Raw genomic sequence first — 23347 nt, forward strand, 5'->3', positions numbered from 1 at the left:
TTTCAGTTGAAAACAAGTAGTGACGAAGAGGAGAAGGTGGAGACCAATGCATCCAAAGATGCTAAAGATTTCCAGTCGATGCTGGAAATCAATCAGAAGACGAACGAGCAAGCATGGGCTGAAGTAGAAACAATGTTATGCACTACTTCCAGTGCTACGGGATCAACGGAGATTTTTCAAAGATTTTCTGTCAACAGAGAGAGCGGAGCTGATGGCGACGACTTTGATGAGAAGGATAATGAAGTTGAGAACAATGAACATGCGGAAGAGCTTCTAGCTGTAGAAACTGGATTTCAGCCGAAGAAAAAGTTAATTGAAGAAATCCTTTCGGATGATGAAGGATTGAACCATAATTATGATACAAACGAGAATGACGCACCCTTAGCTGAAGTTAAAGAAATACCATCTGATGAAGATCAGGAAGCAAATAGCAATGACTCGACTGCAGCTGATGACCGTGAATCATTAATGCATACCGAAAAGCACCCATTGGAGATATTGAAACCGTTGAAGACTTTAATTGCCGAAGATCCTACCGATAGATCACCCGTGTCGCAGCGCAGTTGTGACACTGAACCAAAAACCTTGATCGAAGAGATCGATCCATCTGATGTGGAGGAGGAACAGAAAGAAGATGTACCATCTAGCAAGAACATGGAAAAGGTGATCTTCACCGAGCAGGAAGACGATACGCTTAATGTGATGATCGAAAGCAGTGAAGGAATTTCCATAACGATGGAGTCCAAAGAAGGTGAACTGATCAGCAAAATAGAGTCTCGCCCGCCCTCTACTGAATGCAAGAAATACAAAGAGGTGACCTTGGAAGAAATGGACAATTCCGAATCGGAACCCACGGATATTACGAATGACGATCGCGAATGCAGGAGCAGCAGCATTTCGGTGACTTCTGGCACGGACTCTTCGGACAGTGAAGACATGTTCGATAAGATCATTCCGAACAAACATCCCAAACTTGCTACAAACTATTCGACCACTTCTACAGACTCGGAGGATGAACCAGTAACTTCAAAGCATCCGACCTGCTTGGAGAAGGATAAATCTATTGCGGAATGCATTGATGAGTACAAGAACTTCTTCCTGGCGGCAAAAGTTTTGGACACTAAGTCGGAGGAGGATAGCCGATGCAAGATTGCGCGACCCCAAACAGCCAAGTCCAAGCGTACCGAGCCAATTATCTACGAAGGTGTCCTTAAGAGCATGGAAAGAAGCTGCAATGCGATTAAAGTAAAAGAAGCAAAAATGGAAGCACAAGAATCGAAAGAGGGAATGATTGACCGCTTGATCGAGCGACAGAACTCGGTTGATATGAACTTGGAGGAGCAGAAGATTTCAATTGGGGGACAGGAACACGACTTCAATGAGTACAGATTGCAAACGTTCAGAAATGATCAGGAAAAGCTGCAGAGCTTGATTGATCGAGTGACTGCCCAAAAGGATTTGTACAATACTCATATTGATCAAATCCACGATCAACTGTCGAACATCATGGAAGACTACGATCAGATCGGATTGAAGCTCAGGAAAGTTGATGATCTCATACAGAACATCAACGAAGAGCCAAAGGTGCAGAACTTGCGTAAACCATCTTCTGAATTTGAAGAAGATATCCCAGAGGAATTGGAGGCAGAGCTGTCGTCTGAGCAGGATGACGAGCCTGTTGCAGAGGAATGCGTTGCACAGCAAATTATAAAGAAGATGGTTGCTCAACCAGAGAAAAATCACGCCGAAGGATCTAAGCCAAATTCAGATGAATCCTCGGAAGCCTCTTCCGAAGAGGATTTGACGGAATTCATAAGGCCAGATCATGATCTTTTGGAAATTTTAGCCTCTCCCAAGCCCGTACCAATTTTGGAGCCAGAATTGAAACCCAATGTGATCAACGAGTTTACGCAGGATCCAGTCTATCGAAAATTCATCGCAATTCAGGAGGAAATCGATCGACTGACTGAAGACGAGCTTTATGACATTGTCACGGAAGCAACGGATGAGTTCTCGCAAGAAGCACAAGTCGAGCAGTGTTTGAATAGCCAGGTTGATCAGTACTGGAAGCAATTTGATGACATTGAAGACTTTCGCAACAACATCAACCTAAATTCTCATCCGATCATCCAAAAGTTTCGCCAGTTTATTCGTTGTCACGGTGAGGATGAAGATTCCAGTGATGATACTGTTGCGAATCTAGATAAGGCTTGCCGAATGCTGGAAAGAAGGTTGTCCAATCAGCTGTTTGATGAATATTTGATACTTAGCCGGAAAGTGAGTATCGCTACGACTGGAGGGGAGTCCAGCGCAAACGAAATCGAGTTGATTGAGGTTGATGAAGGTGCCGAGGAACGTGCAGTGGAAGTTGTTGAAAAGACAACGGCTTGGGTAGAACCCGGAGATATGGAAAATGCTGCTGAGCAAGAAGAAGAACAACCTGTACCACTAGATAGTCCACGGAAGGATTTGGAGGATATTGAATCCAAGCCAGTAGATGGCGATGATTCTGAGGACCCTTTCTTTCCGAAATGCGTTAACAGTTGTGATGAAAATGAAGCCTTTTAGTTTGTAAGCTCTTGTCACTTAGTAGCGTCTTAATTTAATAAATACACACGTGTTTGAAAATACATGCTGTTCAATCTGGATCATCCATGTTGTGAAGGCCTGCCTTTTGAGATTACGATCAATACTCGATTGTCACGCATTTCGTTTTGAGGTATTCGTTCAGAGCTTCTTGACCTGAAATCATACAAAGTGTTACATAAAATTCGTATTTTCTAATAATTGAATTTTACCTAAATCCTTCCCGAATCCACTCTGTTTGAATCCTCCGAAAGGAGCTGCTACATCCGTCTTGTTGTACGTGTTGACAAATACAGTTCCAGCTTCGACCTTATCAGCGAAGAGCATAGCTTTGCGGATGTCTTTGGTGAACACTCCACTTGCCAGTCCATACTCCGTGGTGTTCGCCCTCTGAACGAGCGCATCGAAATCACTGCTGTGGAACTTTGAAATGACCATGATTGGTCCGAACGATTCCTCTTTTGCTATGAACATGTGGTCCTGAACGTCAGTGAAGACGGTCGGTTCAAAGAACCAACCCTTCATGTTTGGCACCCGGCTACCTCCGCAGACTAGTTTCGCTCCTTCCTTCACTCCAATTTCACAGTATTCGATCAATTTGTCCATATGTGCCTTGTGATTCTGCGGACCGTGAGCGGTTCCCCTATTGAGCGGATCGCCAATCGTCATTGTTTTGATATTTTTCTTAACCTTGCGAACAAATTCGTCATGGATTTTGTCCTCCACGAACAACCGTCCAGCGGCTATGCAGTTTTCTCCTTTGTTGAAGAATACGGAAGACATTCCCAATCGAACCGCCTTGTCCATGTCACAATCAGCGAAAATGATCAGCGGACTCTTTCCACCAAGTTCCATCGAGCATTTCTTGATGTTAGATTCGGCACAGGCAGCCATGATCTTCTTCCCGATAGGTGTCGATCCGGTGAACCCGAGTTTCCGTACCAAGGGGTGTTCAGATATTGCTTGACCTGTAATCGAACCGGCTCCGGTAACTACATTGATCACTCCCGGAGGGAATCCAGCTTTAACGGTTAGCTCAGCAAACTTCAGGGCGGTCAAGGGACAAACTTGAGCCGGTTTGATGACTACAGTGTTGCCGGCCGCTATACAGGCAGCCATTTTCCACGACAGCATCATCAGAGGGTAATTCCACGGCGTAATCAAACCGCAAACACCTATCGGTTCTCGCTTGGTGAAAGTTAACACGTTGTTTGGTTTTGCTGGATTTACTGGAATTGTTGAACCTTCTATCTTATCTGTCCAACCCGCGTAGTACCGCCAAGCATCGATTGACATACCAACGTGAGTTTTCAGAGCCAGCGTGTAAACTGCTCCCGAGTCTACTGATTCGATGGTAGCCAGTTCCTCCTTGTACTGTTCCATGAGGTCAGCAAGTTTGTACATCAACTGACCCCGTTCTCTAGCAGAAACTTGACTCCAAATACCTTTGAAAGCATCATGTGCACTTCTAATTGCATAATCTACATCCGATTTAGATGCTGCTGCTACCTTGCAGATTACTTGCTCCGTAGTCGGGTTAACATTGTCTAGGGTCTTTTTATTTTCTGCGTCGATAAATCGTCCGTTGACAAACATTTGCGTCGGCACTGGGATGATCTTCTTGTTTTCTCTGAGAATAACAGAATCATACTCTGGACCGGAGTTTTCCTGGCCTGTTCCATTTCTGGTACGCCTGATGATTTCATTCAAAAACTCCATAAAACTGGGAGCCATAAAGAGGTTCTCATTCTCCAAAGGAATCTCCAATGCATCCTTGACTTCTTCTACCAAGCGAACTACATCCATTGAACCAGCTCCACAAGCAAAAAAGTCCGTGTCCATCTCGATCTCTACCTTCAAAATAGACTTCCAAATGTTCTTCAGAATGCCTTCCATCTCAACCTCTCGTTCATTCAACTCCAACGGTACCACTTTCTTACTCGCTTGGGCAAACCACTGACTCGCCTGAATCATCTTGCTTCCTTTTTTCACACGCTTCACCTTGACCAGCTGTCCATCGGTTCCGGTGATGAAGATTCCTTCCCGATCAACGAAAGCCAAACCAGCAGCTCCCTTGAACATGATCGCATTTGCATTATCCAACGAGGCTGGACCACAAAGAGATGCCCCATGCAAGCGCACGGGACACTCACTTCCGTCTTCCTCGATGATGACCGCCAACGCCCCTGGAACTGAATCCAATCCTCTGATGAAATTGAAAATTTTCTCTGCCGACTGGCTCAGATTGATGTACTGATTCTCCTCTCTGAATAACGCCGGATCATACGTTGCGCCAATGTCCGTCTGCGGAATCTTCGGTGCAGTCCCGTCGGCAATCATATCCACTGCTTCCACCATAGCGGTGACTCCCTCCGGATACAGGAACCTTTTGTACAACGTATCCAGTGTGTCGTCTCCATTAACCGGACACTGCTTCTGCAGCAGAATCGGTCCCGTATCCAGTCCATCATCGGCCCAGAAGATCGAAAAGCCTGCCGTGTCGTCTCCCTGGATCAAGGTCCACGAGATGGCACTCGCACCGCGATGCCTCGGCAAAATTGATGGATGATAGCAAATGCTTCCGAATTTGGCTCCATCAATCACCTCCATCGGAATAAACTGACTACAGAATGGCAACACGTTCAGATTGGCTCCTACCGATTTGTATTTTTCCAAAACCTCCGGGATGGGGACACCCTTGCGACGCCATGCCGAGATTTTAAATACCGGAATGTTCAGCTGGCGAGCGGTCGTGGCAAGGACGTCCTCGCGGCTGCCCTTGTCGGCGATGGTAAAGACTCCTACCACGATGTGGTGATGTTCCAGCAGAACTTCCAGAACTTCGGCAGCGAAATTGCTCTGCCCGATAATGGCAATTTTCAGGTCCTCCGCATGACCGTTCCCGTTGAACTGAAACGATAAGAATATGACAGCGAGATGAGTGTCTTTATCGGTGCCTTCGGCGTTGATTGCGGTGGAAGGTCTAGCTCCCCTAGCTGTTATGAAGACATTTGAGGGGAATGCAGTCAAATCATAACATGTGATAAGGATTTTTTGCTGGTATTATGCAAATAATAGTAATCAGTGCTGAAATAAATTTAATAAACATTCTAAAAAAAAGAATGCGTGTAAGTTGTTTTGGCAAGGAATAATCTGTACTTCTTCTCGATCGTCAATAGAGCAGTTCCACGCCAACTGACGAATCGATCTTATTTTTCCCTCTCCGAATTCCATGAAACTACGCATAATTGCTCACTAGGGAACATATCCCATCATGGTCCAGATCGGATTACCGCACTTGAACGCCCTCAGCAGAGCCGGTTGTCTCAAGGAATTCGAGTCGAAACTGGCCTTAAATCTTGAATACTACACCGATGTGCTGGACTTGCACTGCCCACTGGAATATGTTGATAGTTCAATGGGCGGGTTGAAGAAGCTTAACGCAGCCATCGTTTCGATGGTGGAGGACTACATGTTGGTTTCCTTCAGCCTGATCGATTGCAACAAGGCGCTAAGGCTGAAGAATGCAATCGATAAAGCGAATGGTGCTGGGAAGGAAACGAACAAGCATGGATACCCGGGGAACCGCAGATGAAACGGGACGTGAACCTGTACAAAAGGATAATAAAATTGAGGATAGTTTCGAAATCAGTCCGCATCGCGCTCTCTTGCCGTGCGATCTATTTGATTTTTGCTGAAGGCAGTAGTGCTGCAACTACCTAAAGCTACAACACATTTAAACAGCACTTTTCAGTGCTCAACCTGTAAAATGTCTACCTTGTTCAACTCTTATTCTTCTTCGATCCTTGTTTGGACCCTACCCGTGGCAATCCTTCTTGGATATCGATTTGGAAAATTCCTCTTCGATCCTTCGGATTCTTATAGTAATCTGCTTGGAAGTCGATTTGAATAAATTTACTGCCACCATGGCGCCTAAGAGCAAAAGAAAAAGGAAATCTCTTGATCCCCCTTCTGATGAAATTAATTTGAGCAATCAATTTGAGTTTCTAACGGATGATGAGAATGATCCATCATCCAAGAAAAAAATCTAGTAAACTTTCCCGGCTTAATGCCAAGAAGGAAAAGATTCCCCCTATTGTGATAACCACTTCAGATATCCATGCTCTTTGCACGGAACTTTTGAACTTCGTTTACTTTAAGTTTTCACTTCAAATTGGCCTTCGGGGTGAATGCCGTGTATTGGCTGAAACCGTTGACGGATTCAATCGTCTTCTCAAGTATCTTACTGAGAAGAAGCACAAATTTTTTACTTACGACACCAAAACTGAACGTGTGTTCAAGGTTGTCATGAAAGGACTGCCCAGTGGTGAATCCCTGGATCAGATCAAAGATGAACTGGCAAAATTACTTGGAGTTGTGCCACTCCAAGTAATCAAAATGAAAATGAAATCCCGTCCTGGCGATTCGCGCAACGGGATTTCTAATGATTTTTATTTAGTTCACTTCAAGTCTAGTGAACTAAACAACCTTAAGGCCTTAGAAAAAGCTAGCCTTATGCTCCATGTCCGAGTGAAGTGGGAACATTTCAGGAAGACTGGAGGAAATTTCCAAAACCTCACTCAGTGCCGGAAGTGCCAGGGATGGGGTCACGGAACTAAAAATTGCTACATGCCAGCTAAATGCATGAATTGTGGTGATTCCTCTCACGCAAAGGACGACTGTCCTGTGAAGGAAGATCCTAAGAAATTTAAATGTTCAAATTGTGGTGAAAACCACAAATCCAATTTTTGGGAATGTAAGACTCGCAAAGCGATCCTACAATCTCGTTCTAACCGACAAGTAAGAAACGCTCCACGTTTCCGACCAGGTACAAATTCCTCTGCAACGGTCAGCGAGGAACAAATTCTACATTCGTACCCGTAGGTACAAATATCACCCCTGCTTCAAATTTTTCATCTGTACCTACTCCCCTCGCTGCTAACAATGTTCAGCGAGTTAATGGAGCTACCTATGCTGCTATGGTAGAAATCAAAATACTAACCAACGTAATTCTAACGGAAATTTTGACAATTTTGGCTTAGGAAGCATTACTGCCCCTAAAATGGAATTTTTACAGAAATCATTGATTGACATGATTTCTGATATGCTTAAATCTAACTCCATGTTTTATGCTATTCAAACTGGAGTAAAGTTTGCAAACAATATTGTCATGACTTTAAAACTCAGTAATGGATTTTAAAGCATTTAATATTTTAAATTGGAATGCTCGATCTCTTAAAGATAATGAAGACGAGCTATTTAACTTTTTGAGAGTTCATAACGTGCATATTTCCGTTATAACTGAAACGTTCCTTAAATCTGACCATAAGGTTAAGAAGGACGCAAATTATTTCATTTATAGAAATGATCGTCTTGATGGGCCCTGTGGTGGCGTTGCCATCATTGTTCATAGACGAATCAAACATAACATTCTTTCTTCATTTGAAACCATAGTTTTTGAAACTTTGGGAGTTTCTGTTGATACAAAATTTGGACAATATACGTTTATAGCTGCCTATTTGCCATTCCAATGCGTAGGCCAGCAAAAGAATTTTCTCAAGGGTGCCTTCAGAAACTTACCCGTCATAGGTCTAAATTCTTCATTATTGGTGATTTTAATGCGAAACACCGCTCATGGAATAATGCTCAAAGCAATTCCAATGGTAATATTCTGTTTGATGATTGTTCTGCAGGTTATTACACTATTCAATATCCAAACAGCCCAACATGCTTTTCTTCTGCAAGAAATCCCTCAACTATTGATTTGGTCTTAACTGATTCATGTCATCTTTGTAGCCAATTGGTTACCCATGCTGACTTCGGTTCTGATCACCTTCCAGTAACTTTTGAAATATCCCAAGAAATAATTTCTAATCCCAACAGCTTTACTTTCAATTACCATAGGGCTGATTGGGAGCAATATCGAACATTTATGGAATATAACTTCGATCCAAACATTCCTTTGCAAACCAAAGATGAAATTAATTATGCTCTTGAATCTCTGACTACTTCTATAATTGAAGCAAGAGCTGCCTCAATACCAAAATGTGAGGTTAAATTCGATTCAATTATAATAGACGACGATCTTCAGCTCTTGATTCGTCTTAAAAATGTCCATAGGAGACAATATCAAAGAACACGCGATCCTGCCATGAAAGTTATCTGGCGAGATTTGCAAAAACAAATTAAACAGCGATTCTCTGCCCTGAGGAACAAAACTTATGTAAAATAATGTTTCTAAATTAGACCCGAGTTCCAAACCTTTTTGGAAACTCACAAAAAAATTGAAAAAAAAACCTCAAAAGCCTATTCCAGCGCCTAAAAAAGGTGGTACAATTTTGATCACAAATTTGGAAAAAGCTAAGCAATTCGAGAGTTTCCATAATTTCAGTTTGTGTCTTACTAGTCTTATTGAGAATCAGGTTGCTCGGGATTATCTGAATATTTTCTCTCGAGACATTTTTTTTTTCTGATGATACCTGGGGGACTGATTTAGGCGAATTAAGATCTATAACTAAAAAGTCTCATAGCCTAGTCAGTAAAGGCACGGTATTACCAAGCCGGAGGCGGCGGGTTCGATTCCCGATCCGGTCGAGGGAATCTTTCGGGTTGGAAATTTTCTCGACTTCCCTGGGCAGAGAGTATCATTGTGCTTGCCACACAATATACAAATGCATGCATTGGTATTGGCATCGAAAGCTCTCAATTAATAACTGTGGAAGTGCATTTAGAACACTAAGTTTGAGAGCACGCAATAAGCTAATATGCGCTAAGCAATAAGCTTGAAAATGCGAGTAAGAAGAAGAAGAACTAAAAAGTTTAATAATATGAAAGATCCAGGTGATTATGGAATTTTGTATATCCTCATCAAAAAGCTCCCAGAGAGTCTTTCTTGGTAAAATTATTTAACGGATGTTTCTATTTGTCATACTTTCCTGATAAATGGAAAAATTCATAAGTTGTTCCAATTTTGAAGCCGAATAAATATTCAGCTGAAGCTTCTAGCTACCGTCCAATAAGTTTGCTTTCTTCAATAAGTAAACTTTCTGAAAAGATAATTTTAAATAGAATGAAGCGAACTCAATGTTTGCAGATGAACAGTTTGGATTTCGCCATGGGCATTCAACTACTCATCAACTCTTAAGAGTTACAAATTTAATTCGTTAAAACAAATCTGAAGGCTGCCCAACTGGAGTTGCTCTTCTATTCTAGACATAGAAAAAGCATTCGACAGTGTTTGGCATGAAGGTTTGATTGCTAAATTGAAAAAGTTTAATTTTCCACTCTATATTATGAAATTAGTTCAAAATCATTTAACTGACAGAACTCTACAGGTTAATTATCAAAATTTCAAATCTGTACGACTACCTGTTAGAGCATGGGTTCCTCAGGATAGCATTTTTGGACCTATATTGTATAACATTTTCACTTCGGACCTCCCTGATTTGCCTCAGGGTTGCCACAAATCTTTGTTCGCTGATGACACAGGCATTTCCCCTAAAGGAAGAAATCTTCGTGTTATTTGCAGCAGACTGCAAAAAAGTTTAGATATTTACTAAAATGGAAGATTTCTCCCAACGCTACCAAAACTCAACTTATAATATTTCCACATAAGTCTAGAGCTTCCTTTTTAAAACCTAGTAGTAGTCACATAGTCACTATGAACGGAGTTCCAATTTCTTGGTCAAGTCAAGTGAAATATCTTGGATTAGAACTTGACCAAAAATTTTCTTTTGAAGATCACATTGAGGGCATTCAAGCCAAATGTAATAAATTTATAAAATGTTTAAACAGGAAATCCAAACTTTGCCTGAAGAATAAACTTCTAATATTTAAACAAGTTTTTAGAACGGCCATGCTTTACGCTGTGCCAATATGGTCTAGTTGTTGCACTACCAGGAAAAAAAAAGCACTTCAAAGGATTCAGAGCAAAGTTCTGAAGATGATTTTGAAGTCGCCTCCCTGGTACAGTACTACCGAGGTACATAGAATTTCCAATGTTGAGACTTTAGTACAAATGTCCAACAAAATATTTAATAATTTCAGGCAAAAATCGTTGCAATTCTCAATTGCAACGACTAACTCCCTTTATACTTAGATAAGATTTAGTTTTAAGATAAAAATTGTTATACTGACATGCAGGTATAAACAACCTGTTTAAATACTGAATTTCTTAAAGCAACACTTAGATATATAATTAATTAATTAATTAATTAATTAACAATTAAGACTGGTAAGTTACTTAGTAACTGGAACAACTTGGTTAAAATGAAATGTAATTTATTTTGAATTTGGAACAAATAAAGAGTTAAAAAAAAAATGAACGTCAAATGGAGCCAGAATCAAGCTGCCACAAACTGTTATTGGAAGCCAAGCACATTTCACACAGCAATCGAGTATTCCATATTTGTTCATGACAGTCAACACCCCAACGACAGTGAGTATGAAAATGTGTTCGACTACAAAAATGCTAATTATGATAATATTAAAAATAAATTCAATGGACTAAATTGAAAAACCATTTTGAAGGATCAGGTAAATGTTGAATGTGCAGTGGAGGTTTTTTTTTTATAAAATTCTGTTTGACGTAATTCACGAGGAAATTCCATTAAAAAGGAGACGACGCAATTATTCCTCCAAATATCTGGTTTGGTTCAATAATCATATCATTAACTCACAAAATATACAGAAAACATAAAAATTCCCTGGGCTTTGGCAAAACCTTGAGGTAGTTTAATTAGGCTACCAGGTCCCAGGGCTGATCTGGATCTTTACCACATTGGAAAGATGCACGCTAGTATTGCCAGATCAGTGTTGATGCTTACCAAAAGTGCATTTGAACCCGCTTATAAAAGTATATTAATAGATTAATCATCACCGTACATTGTTTATTGCTCTGATTAAGCACAGCATTTGATATTTTAGTAGGAATGCCGGATTTAATCGCAGTGGAAATCAATCCTTTATTGAATTGGATTTATTTCTATGGATATGCACGTTTGGAAAGTATCATCACAAAGATTCTGCATTCGGTCTACTGCTTGTGGACGGGAAGCGTTGTGTTTGTTTTTTTTTTTTTTTTTTTATTTATTTATAGAGTCAATTCTTAGAAATACGAAGCGAAAGACAAATCAAGTATTAAGCACAAGACCTTCAAGAAAACTAACAACACGAAGTCTGGAAATGGCAATGTTTCATTCAAACCGTCAAGTATTTCAAGAATATCGGGTGAGACCAATCTAATTATTTAATCTTATTTTTGTGTAGTAGGATATTCAATTGAACCGCTCCGGGTTATTATGAAGTCCTCCCCTTGGCTAGTTTTTAACCTGGACGTTGGTGGGCGGGCCTAATATAATGCTTCATAGTGGAGCGTTGGAGATGGTTGGTTTAGATCCGGCATCGTTGGCTCATGCCGTGGCGGAGTGGCGTCATGAGCATGCGATGAGGATTACTGAGCTTCCCCTCTCTGATGAACCATTGCACGAGAGAACGAAAGTTCTAGTCTGAAGCGATATTATAACACCTGTACTCCTTTTTTTAAGAGCTGCGTCGTGCTACGCTTACGTATAGGCACTGACGTTGGGTGTGATACTGGCTGGTTTTTTTCCGCATATCACTCTTATTTTATTTATTTTTATACAGATAGGTTTGTACGGGAGTTGTACTATTGAGGTATTTTAGAGGGTGTCCAACGGTGCTCCTTCTACTTGCGTGACGGGCTTTCATTGTTGTTTTCATTGAAGTATTACTCAGGGAACAATGTTAAACACCATTTTTATACATGGTATTGTAACTAATCTTATATGTGCTTCATTTTGATTTGGGATAAGTGTTTGAACTGTGGTTCGGGATTTCCACTGTGGCGTACTTCTATTGTGACATACCCATACGTATTTTTGTGGTGCGACATAGTGGAAACGTGTGAGCGTAGTTGGAGCATATACCCTATGTAAGTTAAAAATCAGCTAGGAAACTAACTTCAGAGTAAAGAATTTTAGTCACTTGGGACGAACTGATGTATAATAAGTATAGGTCAAAGTCAAAAACAACTTGAAACACGTTAAATTTTGGATAGTATGCACAAGTGCAGGTACTTAATAAAGCATGGGTTATGGTTGATTGGGTGGATTAGAGATTTAAATTATTTATTAAATTAGGCTAATGAGATATCATAATCATCAAACGAAAATTTAGACAGCCTAATGACATTAAGTAGATTGAAAAAGGAGTTAGGATGCGGCGGTCCGCTTAGGGAGGCAACTAGCCTTTTCATATATTGTCTGTTTATTTTGATGGTTGCTTTAAAATATCAATTTGGTATATATGTGAAAGGATGAATCAGTGGGAGATGGATTTTCGGTTTCTTTACATTTAGCATCACTATGTGTCATTTCCTCAAAACACCCAATTACCGACCTCTTCAATCCCTTCCTTTTCCCATGGCGTTCAAGTGGTCCGCATAGACTATTCAGCCATTACCCTTCCTTTATCCTTGGCTTTGGATTGACTTGCGCTCCCATTGCCCCACCAAACGCTGCAAAATGAAAATGAAAATGAAAATATACAGAAAACATAAAAATTGTGATAATCTCGAAAAGTATTTAAGTATTTGTGATCAACTTAATGATGCAATTTCTTTGGCACTGTCTGAGTATATGTCCAAGAAACTTCTTCAATTACGTCAAAACTAAAATGAAATCGTGCAGCTTTCCATCAAAAATGACGTTGGATGAAAAGGAAGGTAATAATTCTGATGATATATGTAATCTTTTTGCCACTTTTTTCCAAGAAACATACACGAATGTTTCAGATAATGATCGTGATTATGAATATTTTCAACTACTGTTGGCGTTAATAACATTTTGCTTCATGATATTTGAAATGACCTACGAGATTTGGACGCCACTAAAGGTTCAGGACCAGATGGAATCCCACCTATTTTAATGAAAAACTTAGCAACTGAACTCACAACCCCTTTGTTCTGGCTGTTTAATATGTCGCTTGAATCCGGTATATTCCCGAAGGAATGGAAAAAATCGTACTTAATACCCATATATAAATCAGGTAAAAAATCCGATGCTCGAAATTATCGTGGGATTGCTATCATTTCGTGCATTCCAAAACTCTTTGAATCAATTATAAATAAAAAACATTTTTGGCCGAATAAAACAAAGAATAACTAGTGCACAACACGGCTTTTTTAAAGGCCGTTCAACCACCACAAACCTTTTGGAATTTGTGGACTTTGTATTAAATGCAATGGACAGAGGTAACCAAGTAGAAGCTCTATATACAGACTTCAGCAAAGCGTTTGACAGAATTGATATCCCAATGCTGATTTTTAAATTAGAAAAAATGGGAATTGAGATGGAGCTCCTCACCTGGATTAAATCGTATTTAGTTGATCGCCAGCAAATTGTAAGATTCAACGAGAAAACATCTAAGTCAATTCATGTCACGTCTGGAGTTCCCCGGGGCTCACACCTAGGTCCCCTTCTTTTTATTGTGTACATTAATGACGTCTCTCTTATTTAAAAAAAATATCAGGGTATTTATATACGCTGATGACATGAAGCTCTTTTTAGAAATAGGAAGCGATAACGATATGAATGTGTTTCAGAATGAAATACATGTTTTTTACAGATGGTGTAGTAAAAGTCTATTGAAACTAAATATTAAAAAAATGTAATCTTATAACGTACAGTATAAAACTAAACAAACAAAATTTTTGTATTACATTAGGTAATGAAAATTTTCAAAAATGTGAAAATTTAAGAGATGTAGGTGTTATTCTAGATTCTAAATTGACATTTGTGGACCATTATAACACAATAATACATAGAGCAGGCAATATGCTTAATTTTATAAAACGTTTCGGTCTCCACTTGAAAGATCCTTATACAATTAAATCACTTTACGTTGCTTATGTGAGGTTAATTTTAGAATATTGTAGCGTTGTTTGGTCACCCTATAAGAAAAAAAACATGAAGAACGAATAGCAATTTTTATTATACGCACTACGTAAGTTAGGTCGGACAGCTTTTCCTCTCCCGTCATATGAAGCACGTTGCTTGTTGATCAGCATTCAAACATTGAAAGAACGTCGGGATTACGCAAAGATTTCTTTATTAAACAATATCATTTCGCAACGCATTGACTCAGCTGATCTATTGTCAAGGTTAAATTTGTATGCACCTTCCCGACAATTACGCAATCGACAGTTGTTCGCAGTAGATCACCATCGGACCAATTACGCTAAATTTGGACCGGTAAATCAGATGATGACTGTTTATAATCATCATTGTGAAAGGATTTCCCTAAATATGCCCTTAACAGAATTAAAAATATATTTCAGAACCCTGCGAAGTCATAGAACATAAGTCCTAATGTTAATATGTAGTCTACGATTTGATTGATTGACGAATAAATAAATAAATAAATAAAAGTCTGATGATGCCTTTCTTACAGGTGAACAAGTAATATGCATGTTGGAATTGAAATTTTGCATAAAATAGCTAGCTATCTTATTCAATTGGGCACTATTTTTTTAAATTCATTAATTAAATATACTCAAATCAATATTGAAAAATACCATTCACCGAGGTTTTTGTCAAAATATTTAGGGGCCTACTACAACCAAAAACAGAGAAGTACATTTTCTCACTGCACACTGAACAATATCAAACAACCACTACACGCTCAATGCAAAACAAGCTATTTTGCTACACTTATTTTGATTTGATTTCAATGGCACAAATTTTCATGACAAGAAGAACAGCTATGAAATGAATTCCGTGAGTGCCATCTGCTTCTCCCCCCCGAAAATTACTATGGAAAAACCAAACTTTTTGTTCATAGTCTTCTACCCATTTTCAATATTGCACTGTTAAAAGGTTCTATAGTTATTCTTACGGGAAATTTCCTCCACTACAACTTTGCGCAATATCCCTATTGAGACAAACGTCAAATTAAATAGTTATTAATTGCTTAAGAGATTGATAATCTTATTATCTTATGCATGATCAAGCAGCTTTTTTTTTTGTGGGCCACACTGTATTCTGCAGTGCAGTCATAGTAGCCATGATTATGTTACTCTATTATACGCGCCAGAAATACCAACCTTGCCTGATGAACAGTTGATTGTGTATTCTTATTAGTGACATTAGTGACTTGAATCATTAATTATTTTGATAGATAGGTTGTCTTCAGCCAAGTTGTAGCTGAAAAAAATTCCTAAAAGTACTGATATCAGTTAACTAGAGTGATATTGTGAATTGTTAGGTAGATATTGGTTTTCCCATAGTAATTTCCATATGAATTGCAAATGTTTTGTGCCAAGTTAGTTTCTTACTAAATGAGTTCAAATTTTGGGAGTCTTATCAGAACCCAATTAAGGCTCAAGATACCGTCACTCAATTCGGATTGTTCTTGTTTGTTTAAATACTCTTCAAGCATCATCATTAGTATTCACATACATTCACACACAAGCCATCCGAAAACTCAAAGAAATTATTTCATAATTTTACATCGTATATTTCATATTTTATACATCGTCATCATCACTGCATTTACTTACATGTGTTCTTCGAAACATTCCACTATTTTACGTAATCGAATACATAAAATTAATATAAACTGGAGGTCAAATCTCTTGGTGAACAAAATAAAACACCAATAAAATGACTTCGACTCCACTTCTTTGCTAGCGAACGTAAAATAATTATTGAACAAGCGTTGCCAGATTACCTCTAGCTCAGTGAATATAAGTTTAATCAAACATGCAAATACGAAGTTGAAACCAATAACTTAGATGAGTGGATGTTTTTTTAATGGTGAATATCAAAATATCAAAAATGGAATAAATAAAACTAAAAGGAACTTTTTTGGAACTTAAAAGTTATCGTGGTGGACAATTCCGTAGGCACCGTGAAATCCACGAAGAATCTGAAGCTGACTGGGACGATGAAAGTAAGGTTACTACTGAAAATAATGCGGATGTGGAGAATTTCTATAGTTGCGCCGATGGAACCATTCGTGATGATGAAGCAGAGGAACATGGTAACTCACAGGATGAAGGTGAATGGCGGCAGCAGAACCGCAGAGGCAAGCGGTCGTAATGTGGACACCAAGGCCGCAGCGAAAGTGCCGCCTTCCAGCGTGGCAGCGAGATTATGAGATGGATTACATCGGATTCGAGAGAATCTGCCGATCACGCTGTCCGAGGTGAAGAAGCGCCATGGCTGGCCGAAATGGGAAGCAGCCGTTCACGAGGAGATGCAAGCTTTGGAGAAGAACAACACTTGTTCGTGTCCCGATTACATGCAAGTGGGTGTTCCAGCTGAAGCGGAGTGAAGACGGCGGATTCACGCAAAGGTATGGCTTTGATTACTCGGAAACATATTCACCGGTTGTGAAACTCGACACACTTCGACACTGTCCTGGGTGTAGCTAACCATGAGAAAATGGCAGTCCACCAAATGGACGTTAAAACCGCCTTCTTGAAGGTTTTGAAAAGGGTAAGGATCTGGTGTGTCGATTGAATCCGGAACAGGCCTCCAACGCATGAAACGAGTGGTTTCATCGCTTTGTCGAGAAGCTGGGATTCAAGAGAGCTGCAAGTGACCATTGCCTGTATGTGAAGCAAACCACGAACGGGTTGATCTTCCTGGTGCTGTATGTGGACGACATTTTGATAATAGGTACACAACTGAAGGAGATTGAAGCGGTGAAGAGATATCTGGCCGGCGAATTCGAGATGACCGGCATCGGGGAGGTTAAGAGCTTCCTTGGCATGAAAATTGAGCGAGACGTTGAAAATAGATACCTGCGGATTAGCCAGCGCGCTTTTCTGGAAGATCTGTTGCAGCGGTTCAACATGCAAGACTGCAAGCCGATTTCAACGCCAATTGAGTGTCGCTTGCCGTTTCTGAAAGGTGAGGAGTGCCATCGGTGCCTTATGTACGTGACATTGATATCGCGGCCCAATCAATATCAAAACTGTCCAACGGAGGAGCATCCGAAGCGAGTACATGGCTGCACGGTTAGTAGCTCAACTAACATTTTCAGCATTATAAGACGACCTTTACAGCGTTGTGCTGTAAAGTAGCTGAAACAAAGCTGTACACGGTTAGAAAAAAGTACCCAAAATTAAGTTCTTTTCACTCATCTCGGCACTATAGTGCAGGAACCCAAAAGTAGGTAAAGCGGGTCAAAGTAATTTTAATTTACTTGTGTGCAGTTCGTATGGAATTTTCCACTGGCTTTTTAACCAAAAGTAAGTTAGTTGTACCCAACAGTAGGTAAATATGATTATACTCAACGTTGGGTTCCCACACTTTACTACCCCTGTTGGGTGGTTTTGCTCCTTCGTTTTTGACAACATTAGTAGGAGAAAAGGAGACAAACTAGTCAAAAGTAGGTAAAAGTGAACTGGCCGTTGGGCACTTTTTTCTTACCGTGTAGATACAGCTACAAGCAGAAGCTTGCAAAATTGTTTTGGAGAGCGTTTACTCAACTTTTTCACAACCATTATTCAATTTGTCAGACGCACTGGATAACATCACCCAATAAACGCTAATGTAACTTCTATGCAAATATTAATCAACTTTCAACTTTTAGCTTCAAAACAAAGCTAATAAAGCGAATATATTACTTACTTGATGACTTTTAAACAAGCAACAACTCTAACTGAATAACATAAACATCAAAAGTGCTTTTTCAACAACTAAAGGGTGTCCACGATGAAATTGCCACACACAAAATTGATTCGCAAAATTCGAGTTTTCATCCGATTGCCATCAATTTTCAGGGATTGAGAAATAACTATTAAACTTCATTTTACCATTTTACTCGTATTTTATTTACAGTCCATACGCAAATGCCCGCACCTTGGCCTTAACCCCGGCCATAAGATTCTGCACAACCTGTGAATCAACCGTTTTTTGCATGTAAACCCATACTTTCTTCAGTTCCTCGACTGTCTTCACTACCTTAGGTCGTTTAAGAAGGTGCTGCTTTTTTAAGCGCCCAGAGGCACTCTTTTATGTACACCTGTCCGTTCATCGTGTCCTGGGTCACGAAAGGTGCACTCCGCTTCCCGCACGTGCAGATGGCTTGCCAAACCAGGAATTTCTTCGCAAATTTGGACATCTTCTGAGTGCGGACATGCTCCGGAACGCTGAACTTATCCTTGGCCGTGAAAAACAGGTTGCCGGGGATCTGTTTGAAGTCGGCCTTCACATATGTTTCGTCGTCCATGATGCAGCATTCAACTTTCGTCAGCATGTTGAGGTACAACTTCCTGGCACGGGTTTTGGCGGACTTGTTCTGCTTCTCGTCGCGATTAGGGGCCTTTTGTACCTTGAACGTTCGAAGCCCAGCCATAGTTTTGGCCTTCTGGACAAAACTTCGGCTTATGTGCAGCTTCTTAGCCACATCCCTAACGGAGGCGTTCGGATTTCGGTTGAAGGCCCCAACTACGCGGTTGTGATTTTTGGTGTTGTACGGAATACTTTTTCCACAGACAAACAGACGTAACTCTTCATTGTGTATCTTCGTTCATGCATTTAACGGTTGATTTGAATATTATCAGTTCCGCGAACTACTCGCCGCAGCGCTGGCATCGGATCACTTTGACGTTTCTATACATTCTATAGAACTTTTATTCAATATTGTTTACGAGTTAGCGAGCAAGCTTATTTTCCGCGAGAAGCCAGAGAGATGTCGTTACTGAGGTTATATGTTTTGAGATACTATGTTTTCAAGAACAAGTTTTTCAAAGAGTTACGTCTGTTTGTCTGTGCTTTTTCCTTCACTTCTGGGCTTCCGATCGGTGGTCAACCGTTCCTCGAACCGCTTAATCACTCGCGACACCGTGGAATTCGCGATTCCCAACGTTTTAGCGATGGAACGATGCGAGAGATCCTTGTTCTCGTGATGAATGCGCAAGATTTTATCACGCACGAGCTGTTCTTTCGACTCCATTTCCGCGAGTTTTGATCACAGGACTTTAAAACTTGCAGGATGTAAATAATGCACTAAGAACTAAATCCACCCAAATTTTCATTAAATTCTACCCAACGGTTAAAAAGTTAGAGCAATTTCATAGTGTGGCAATTTCATCGTGGACACCCTTTAAACAACCTTTACTCAACTCATTCAAAAAGCCAGCGCCGATGGTGTAGTGGTAAGCGTGACTGCTTTCTAGCATCCCGATGGGTCTGGGTTCAATCTCAGCCGAGGTCGGTGGGATTTTTCTAAGGCATAAAAATCTCTGGTCACGTCTTCCTTCGGAAGGGAAGTAAAGCCGTTGGTCCCGCCTCATGTGTGTTTGAGAATGGGTGCGATATCCTACGCAGGTCTGGAAGCTGCCTTCCTGCACATTCGGTTGCCGTCAATGGATGGCAATCGATGTCCGTCGGTGATTGGCACTAGATTGCGGAACAGAGACCGACGTTAAATAAAGGAAAGACATTTCAACTAATTCACTGTGTTAGCGCTACTTTGGAAGCTATTTTACAGTCAACTAGGTTTATTTTTAGACTTGTGCAGTTTTACAGCTTTTACTCTGCTTCTTTACAGAGCTGAATTGACTAGTCGAGAAAAGTGATTCATGTGCACTATTATAAAGCCTCTACTCAGCAATCTTGTTGTAGAAAGGCTTGTTAATTTGTTTACGTCAGTTCAAAGTGTTGGCGTAGCTAAGTTAATGCGATCGTCTCGAGTTCAATTCCAGGTTCCGGTACAGTGAAAATAATTTGGTGGTGTGCTTATAAATAATTTCGATTAATTTAATTCACAGTAAAATAAACATGATAAGTTCCTCCAACAAAAAAAAAAGCGTAAGCAATATTTAACATAGCGTTAAGAGAAAGTTGTGTAGTGATGATTGAATAATCGGGTAAAGGTTGAGTAAGCGCCTTTCAAGTTCACACACAACTAAACAGCAGGATAACAGCTGTGTAGAAGCGTGAATAGATATGCAATAAAAGCTTGTCCTAACCGTCATAACAGCCATAAGTAGCTGACTAAGTTCGCCAGATTTGCTTGTAAAGAGGTTGAGTAAAGGTTTTCTCATATCGTATAACATTTGAATACAGCTTGAGGCTGTATAAATGAAATGAGCAAAGCGTTTACTTTGCGAAAATTGTTAGTTGGGTGGTTGACCAAGAAACAGCCGACTGTAACATTGCCATCGATGGAGGCCGAGCTAGTGGCGCTCAGCGTAACTGTATGCCACGGTATCTGGATGCAGCGATTATTACAGGATTTGGACAAAACGCTGGAAGAACCTGTAACCTATTACGAAGACAATCAGTCAACCATCAAAGTAGCAGAGGACGAAAGAGACACGGGTCGTTTGAAGCATGCAGATGTGCACCGCTTCATGCGTGAGGTGATTTAGCGAGGACTAGTTGTTTTGCGAACCGACCGTTGAGCAACTTGCAGATGTCATGACCAAGGGATTATCACCAGGAGTGTTCCAGCGACATCGAGCAAGGCTTGGACTGGTGGTCTACGGGAGTTGAGCGAGGGTATTGAGGTGGACAATCCCAATGTGCGTGTAAAAAGTATTTTTTTTTTGTACCTTAGGACCATTGTATATTGTATCAGGTTTTCATATAACTTTTCAATTTGTTTATTTAACTGTTCTATTTATAAAACGGACAACAAAAATTATGTGTCAATTTTTGATTTTTCATTATACTCGTATTGTTTTTTGGGACATTTACAGATTATGATCCAAAAATATGTAATGCTTAAACTAATGATAACCAGACGCATAACATTAGAATGAACAATCAAAGCAAAACTTAAAAAAAAATGATTTGCAAAATAGGGGAATTTACGTATTCTCGGCAACCTAAGCAGCAACCTTCTTTCTATAGCCTTTTTCTCTAAGGAACGCACACATATGCAGTATTGGTTTGTTTACAATCTTTTGCTGCCAGCTGCTCTAACAACTTCAGTCGAAAGAATTGGCAAAAACTGTTTTGAAACGCTTTTACAAAGCTTCAATCTTCTCTAGTGAGAGCGAGTATTGTCGGCAACCAGTTTTTCTTCGGCAACCGTTCCATTTGAACTGCATGTAAATCTGCTGTTCTATTATCGGCAACTCGAAATCAGCTACAATTTGTAGAGCGTGTGTTTCATTTCAAGAAAACCCTGCTAGATTGCTTTTTCTCAGTGGTAAAAATATAGTCAAATTGAAGCTGAAAGCATAAAGAATCGTTTGCATGCATTGAGCGAAGTGTTTTCGTAAGAAAATCCAGTGAAAATAATGTTTCAATTTGGGTTGCCGAAAATAGTCTGGCATGCCGAAGCCTTCATTTCGTGATTTGCAAAATACCACAAAAGCAATATTTTGTTCTCGCGTTTACAAACAAGCTTTTTTCATTTTTTTTTTCATGGGATCCTCTTCCTACACTTGCGTAGCATCCCTTTGGTAAAAATCTCATCCTTCACACCTGTCAGTTCACTTAATAAGAACACAATGTGATAAAAAGTGTATTAACAAAGTCAATAGTCAGAACTAAATTTATTTAAAGTGCTCTCAAAGTATATATTTAATTAAAAATTGATGAAAACTATGACTGAATAGCTTAAATTTGCAGCATTAGGAAAAATCAGAATTTTTGAAATATTATTGTTAATTTTCTGAAGCTGTAAACATTGAGCGAAAAATGACACTAAAAATTTAACAAAATCGTCCATACACTTTATTCTACAAAAATTATTTATAATTTAAGTTCGTGCGTACCATCTTTTAGAAAAAAAAATTGACTTGACACAATTGCAAAATTCATCTTGGTGGTCAAGTTATTTTGACATGAGTATAAAAATTGAATTTTAAAGCACATGTCAAAATTACCTAGCGCCTCAAATATAATGCATATTTGTTTCCCATGTTGCTTACAAGTAGAGCTTAAAACTTGGCCAAGAAAGTATTAAGCTGAGTAGTCCCAAAACAAAGCTGTGACTTAAAGTGTGTGTCCGTTTTATAAACTGAGCACGCTTCAGTGCGACAAATTTTACAAAGGCTGTAAATTAAGCTTCAAATTTAATAGTACACATTTCGTAAAAAAAAAACTAAAATCTGCTCTCAAATAATCTATGATGTCCCTATGCTGGTTCACTTGTGAATCAAAAAATGCCGATCACTTCTGGATGGATGAACAATTCAACAATCATAACACACATATCCAATACTAACATATCCATTTGTTTTCCCTCCGTTGCATTCAGTTGCAGCACTCATTTTAGTCCACTTTCACTTGAATCAATTCACAAATTTTCACAAATTTCTCAACCGTCAGACACCTTCAAAATACACCCAAAAAAACTTCACTTCATTCCCGTTTTACTATCCACCAGAGACTGATTCGTTTCAGCCGAGGGTTAGCTTGTTGAAAATCGAATGATCCACTGACCCAACCGCAGTCGATCATTTATACAGCTTCTCTCTACATGTTGTTATACATATTATACTAAACAGGCATCATAGGTGCCTGAACGTACATACGACGTCCTGCCTTATCAATTTCGCTTCTCTCTCTCCTGCTTGTCGGGCAGCCATACATCAGAGTCCGATCGTATCGGTCACACGAGCCGAAAGTCAGACAAAATATCACCTTGCGTCTGGTTGACGGAATAACAGAGAAAGAATATTTTGGGTAAGAATTGGTTTCTTTGAAGTTCTTAGTACATAAATCTCGAGTCACTTTTCAAATAGACCAATCTAACATTGATCGATTCTCTT

The 23347-nt window shown here is 39.8% G+C and overlaps 2 protein-coding genes across 2 annotated transcripts in view; one reads left to right on the forward strand and one right to left on the reverse strand.

Moving 5' to 3' along the window:
- The window catches only part of dtr (defective transmitter release), a 19020-nt gene extending 16452 nt beyond the window's left edge, over positions 1–2568 (forward strand). The window contains exon 10 of the mRNA XM_065231288.1: positions 7–2568. Within this exon, the coding sequence (XP_065087360.1) occupies positions 7–2568 (2562 nt within the window). The remainder of the gene's footprint in view (positions 1–6) is intronic.
- LOC135709092 (cytosolic 10-formyltetrahydrofolate dehydrogenase) lies at positions 2563–22953 on the reverse strand. Its single transcript, XM_065231289.1, has 3 exons — positions 22802–22953; positions 2799–5496; positions 2563–2742 (listed from the first exon to the last, which is right to left on the reverse strand). The coding sequence occupies exons 1-3, from the start codon at positions 22844–22846 to the stop codon at positions 2687–2689; spliced, it is 2799 nt and encodes a 932-aa protein (XP_065087361.1). The 5' UTR covers positions 22847–22953; the 3' UTR covers positions 2563–2686.
- Between the last annotated feature and the right edge of the window lie 394 nt (positions 22954–23347).

Source organism: Ochlerotatus camptorhynchus, unplaced genomic scaffold (assembly GCF_037179485.1).
Source record: "Ochlerotatus camptorhynchus isolate MF236.1 unplaced genomic scaffold, CSIRO-AGI_Acam_v1.1 ptg000349l, whole genome shotgun sequence".
Lineage (NCBI taxonomy): Eukaryota > Metazoa > Arthropoda > Insecta > Diptera > Culicidae > Ochlerotatus > Ochlerotatus camptorhynchus.

Bases quoted from the DNA above. Each gene is read 5' to 3' on its own strand.
- LOC135709092 (XM_065231289.1), bottom strand. From the start codon at position 22,846: ATGAGTGCTGCAACTGAATGCAACGGAGGGAAAACAAATGGATAT. The intron at 5,497-22,801 runs GTTAGTATTGGA...TTATCGTTTCAG, and splicing joins GAGGGAAAACAAATGGATAT to TTCAACGGGAACGGTCATGC. The intron at 2,743-2,798 runs GTAAAATTCAAT...GTATGATTTCAG, and splicing joins TGGATTCGGGAAGGATTTAG to GTCAAGAAGCTCTGAACGAA.